Genomic DNA, 5,221 nt, shown 5'->3' with positions numbered 1-5,221 from the left:
GCCTGCCGGCGGTGTGCACCCGCGCCAGGAAAGGGAGAGGTCTCCATGCGATTTTTGGGACTGCACGGTTTATTGAGAAACGAAACTGCGCCTGCACCGGTACGTACACAAACACAGAACTGGAAACAGGAGCGATAAGCCCTGCACTGACAGGAGCTGCCCAGAGAAGTTTACACAACGAATTCCAGTCACAGCAAGAGAAAGATTCAGTTAAAGAAAGTAAAAGGCAAATTGTTAATGCATTATCGGGAAATGAGTGTTTAATTTAGCCCGTTCCAAATTAGTATGTGACAAACCACTGCACAAAACAAGTAACCGTAATTCAGAAGATAATGCATCAACACAACAGCCATCAGGCTAGACTTAGTAATAGATACACCGCACTTGGTGGAACGGAATGTCTTTCATCTCTTCCCGGTGATCCCGGGCATAGTCCCAAAGATAGTAGTCGAGTAAAACTGCATTGATTTTGTCACTCATGTCCTGACCCTTCTTCTCATAGAGCTCCAGCAGATGCTTACAAATCAAAGCACAACACCAAATGGAACAGCCACGGATCTCCACCTCCTCTTTATCTCCAGACTGGAAAACTGTTCCTGCAGGACACAAGAGACAGCAATACATTTATATGCAAGAGGCAGAAGACCCAGGATGGCCTGAATTTCTTTTCCCCTGCCCTCCACATTTATCCTAAATGAGAACTGCAGCTTTCATGGCTAATACACTGCAACTGCTAACAATGTTGCTATATATTTTCTAGTGACTAATTTTATCATACACACATAGGAGTTCACCCCCCATTCTTAAATTCTTAAAACGCATCCTGCATTTTAAGAAAGTGGTTTAAGAAAAGAACAGGTGTTTCAGTTATAGTGCACATGATATGACTATTTCTTTGCTTGTAGAGACAGAAAGAACAGTCAAATGTAATTTCAAGACAGTGTATTTTCTGCAAGGATAATTCTGCTCAAGATTAAAAAATAAAATAAAAACCCCAAACTAAAACACAACCCCCCTTGCAAAAAAAAATTCCAAAACAAAACAAAACCCAAGAAAGCTACACATACATAAAAAGGTAAAGGGACTCATTTGTTTGAATGACTTGGATGGGAATGTCCTTAACTAGCTTTCATCAGAAAGTTAAGTTGTCTACATGATCTATTTAATACACAGAAATATATATATATGTGGCCACCCTATTAAGATCCATGGATGATTGTCTTTACCTGTTTATCTTGCTGTGTAATTTTAAAATTGCATAATAGCAGACCTACTTCTAGACACAGTCATTTTACAGTGGATAAAGGGTTGGTTTATGTTTTTATTCACTGATGTTCATAGTACTGGAATATGGAACCAGGCTTAGAAACAAGACTCTAGTCTGATGCAATTAACTTAAAGCAATTTTTGGTTTTTTAATGGATGCTTAATATTACCTTGCTTGTTATCAGCAGTTCAGTACAGATAACGAGGAACCTCCATTTACATCCTCTTTGAACTAATGAAGAAATAGTTGCTTCTTTTATCTAAACCTCAAAAAATCACAACTATACTCCCGTGTGGTTTTGGCAACAGCAGCCCTTCAGAAATTTAGATCTTAGAGTTTCTTTAATCCTTCCCTTATGAATGTTTAAGCCAAGGAACAGTTAGACCTTTATAAAAGCATAACCTTGAGATGTCATTTAAGATCATTGTTAGAGAATACGTTCATTCCTGATACCTCATCACTACGTAAGTAGTCCTTGTTCAGTGGAGAAAAATAAAATCACACTAAACTTTACACTGACGAAACATTACACTGTAAAAGCAGCTTTAGTCTACAGTGTCAAGAGGTAAGATTACTTGATATTAGAAAGGGAGGAACAAACCTTCACGTAGTTTCTTCATGAGTTCTTCAGAATACTTCATTGCTTTTAGGTGAACAAGAACTTGAGGAATTCTATAGTCAGCAAATATAGTCAGGCTAGAAATGTCTTCAAAAGAGCCATCTCCTTTGCCTTCTAATACACTCCATGTATCAGCCACAAGTATTTGTGCCCGTTTGTAGAAAGACACCCTTTTTTTCTGAGGAAAGAAATTTATTATTAAAGTGCCTGAAACATCAATAAATACAGCAAATGGCATGTACAGAGAGAGACATGTAAGAGTTACATTCTACAAAACAAACTATCATGTAGTCAAGCAAACAAAAATGCAACACTCTAACAGCTTAAAATCTAAACAATATCAAACCACAAACAAGTATCACATGGAATTCTCATAAATAAAAGAGAAACATCATAGCAGTCACTGCAGGGGAATAAAAACTGTTGAGATTCTGCTTGGATCTCAGAACACATTCATGCCGGTTTACTCCACTTAGCAAACAATGCAGTTGAAGTTGAGCAACCATTAATTCTTTCAGAATTCCTGGAGTTCATCCAACCTTTTATTTCAAGGAGAAAAAGCACGTACTGGATTAGACAACTGAAATATTTAATTAAATCTGTTTAACGTTAATGCAGTAAAATTCTACTCATGCCACCTATGAAAGGGCAGGTTTAAGTGATAAATGCAATAGGCTCAAAGTTCCAGTGGCTGGAACTTGGAACAAGGCTGGAACAAAGTGGAGTTACCTTGAGAAGACTGCAGAGACTACTGGTATACACCATGCTGTCAGTAGCATAAAGTCTCAGACATAATGATGTAACAGCTGAATGCTGTTACAGATGGGACTGAGCACAGGAGTGGCTACATATGTCACTGATGCTAAATGAAGACCATGCCCATATAGGCAAAACCAGAGACATGATAAAAAACAGACAGTCTCTGTCTACTTCCCATCAGTTTCATTCAGGAAAACAGCTCCAAAAAGCTTCACTACACTGTCATCCCTGACAAAAGGTATCAGTTACTTTTGGCCTGCAGTCATTTGTGCAACGCTTGTTGAACCAACAACAGTTACAGTGTGGATTCCCAGTAGTGCTACATTTTCACAATTCTACCAGAATTTCATTTCCTTCATTAGCTGCAAAGATCCACACAGGAGAAAGAAAGAGATAGGGGGATAGGGGCCATCGGTAGCAACTGAAACAAAGCGGGGAGGGAATAATAAAATTGTTATTTTCCAGGCAGTAATCATCTCAAATATCATGCATTTGCAAGGAGTACAAAGGGGTCATGATCGAATTTGGAACATGCAGTATATCAAAATAAATTACAACAAAGTAATAATGAAGACAGAGACAGCAAATGAAAAAAATGGCTATTCTCGGGGGGAGGGGGGGAGTGACTCTTGTTATTAGAAAGACATTCCAAACTAGTTAAGGACTTAACGCAATCAAAATTCTTTTACTGTTAATAAATTGTGTGATTCTGTTTTCAGAGGTTTAGACTGATAAATGATATCTCAACTATTTTACCCCAGCTTATCTTATCAAGAAGTATACTGTGGACCAAGAGTATTATTTAAAAAACCTTTTTCCCCATCTATGTGACTCATAGCAATTTACATAATTAAGATCAGCTGCTTCAAAGTCCAATTTTCCTTTCATTATACAGGCCAATATCTTTACTGATTTGAGGCAAAAATATTAAGAGTAATTCTTCTTATTTCCCTTGAATTTCCCATATTTCACAGAAATGTTTCTATTCACCTTTAATTTCCTGGATTAAAACCCCCCAACAATTCACAAATATTAGATCACTTCCAAACTTAACTTCTCAGAAAAATTCACATAGGCAACCTAAGAGCTATCTTTTAAAGTCACACAATCAAGGAGGAGTAAATTGTTACCATAAGAAACTCAGTGTTAGAACCAGCTTACCTCAAATACAGCTTCATCTCTGTAAGAAGGGAAGTTTTCCAGTACTAGATGCAGTAGTTTCTGAGCACTTCTCTTACTCATTTTAACGCAGGTGAAGAAAGAGCCTCCAAACTTCTCCAGCAGAACTGTTCCACTTTCATTCAGCACCCGATGTCTTTCTTCAATCAAAGGTATGGACACTTCCGTGTCAGAGCGAAATACATGTTTAACTTGGTCAAGTGTCACGGTGGCAAAATATGATGCACTGGTAATAGGTATTCCTTTAGAAAAGGGAAAATAAGATGTTTAGGCTTCCATAACATATCCCAAGACTTAATGCAGTCGCCTGCCACAGATGAAAGCATTTACATGGTAAGATCTATAGAATCTATCAACTTGTAAAAACAATCACCTGAGCATTCAGTGATAACCACACTCATCTGGCTGCCTAAAACCAAATTCGCATTTGCAGACATTGTTTCCTTCTACAGTTTCCAACATGTAACCGTGGAACCCTTACTACTTTTTACATGTAATTTTCCCCAACTGCTTAGTCTTCATCCTTCAGTGCAGTGTTTGCATAGCACATTGGCAAATACAGTTCATATAGAGATAGATTAGTCAGCATAGGCCTGTTTTTCCTTAGATCTTAATCACATTATGCATTTACAAAAAGTATTTTAACCAAACATTCACATGATTTACAAGCAAATATCATAGAATGGTTTAGGTTGGAAAGGACCTTAAGATAACACAGTTCCAACTCCCCTGCCATGGGCAGGGACACCACACACTAAACCGTGTCGCCCAACTGGCCTTGAACACTGCCAGGGTTGGAGCATTCACAGCTTCCTTGGGCAGCCCATTCCAGTGCCTCAGCACCCTCACTGTAAAGAACTTCTTCCTTATATCTAACCTGAACTTCACCTGTTTAAGTTTGAACCCATTACCCCTTGCCCTGTTGCTATGGTCCCTGATGAATTAAAACTTCCATCTGTATCTGCAAGTAGATTTTTTTTTGTTCTTATTAAAATACTGGGTTTGAGGCATACAGGTTTTCAGAGTCACTGGAGCTGCTTTCGTACTAAATTAGTAGAAAGGATACTCAGCTGAATTCTCATTTTCTTATTTGTCACGGAAACATGCAATTTATCTTAATAACACATGTGAAATAATAGAAGTCACAAACAGCCGACCACGGGCATTCCTTATAGTCTTTTTAATGGATAAACGGTAACGCAATTAGGGCCACAAGTTATCTAATTTCAGCACAAGGTGTTATTAATGCACTTCCAGCTACCTCCCCCAAGGCCCACAGGATGGCCTGCACACAGAGATTCATCAAAACGGTAAGGTGTAGTTTGCAGAAGTGGCTCCCATTTCACGGAGTGGTTTAGGTTGGAAGGGACCTTAAAGCTCATCCAGTTCCAACCCCC

The 5,221-nt window shown here is 38.5% G+C and overlaps 1 protein-coding gene across 1 annotated transcript in view; it reads right to left on the bottom strand.

Annotated features, from left to right (window-relative positions):
• Positions 1-282: 282 nt before the first annotated feature.
• Positions 283-5,221, bottom strand: part of LOC104409050 (chromosome unknown open reading frame, human C9orf64) — a gene marked incomplete at its 5' end in the record, with an annotated part of 5,426 nt that continues 487 nt past the window's right edge. Inside the window, 3 exons of the mRNA XM_010018830.1 lie at positions 283-596; positions 1,869-2,064; positions 3,807-4,066. Of these exons, the coding sequence (XP_010017132.1) occupies positions 364-596; positions 1,869-2,064; positions 3,807-4,066 (689 nt within the window). The remainder of the gene's footprint in view (positions 597-1,868; positions 2,065-3,806; positions 4,067-5,221) is intronic.

The sequence above is a fragment of the Nestor notabilis genome, unplaced genomic scaffold (assembly GCF_000696875.1).
Source record: "Nestor notabilis isolate BGI_N333 unplaced genomic scaffold, ASM69687v1 scaffold32187, whole genome shotgun sequence".
Taxonomy (NCBI): Eukaryota; Metazoa; Chordata; class Aves; order Psittaciformes; family Psittacidae; genus Nestor; species Nestor notabilis.
The sequence above is the reverse complement of the archived record's forward strand: the minus strand, read 5'-3'. Positions and strand labels throughout refer to the sequence as shown.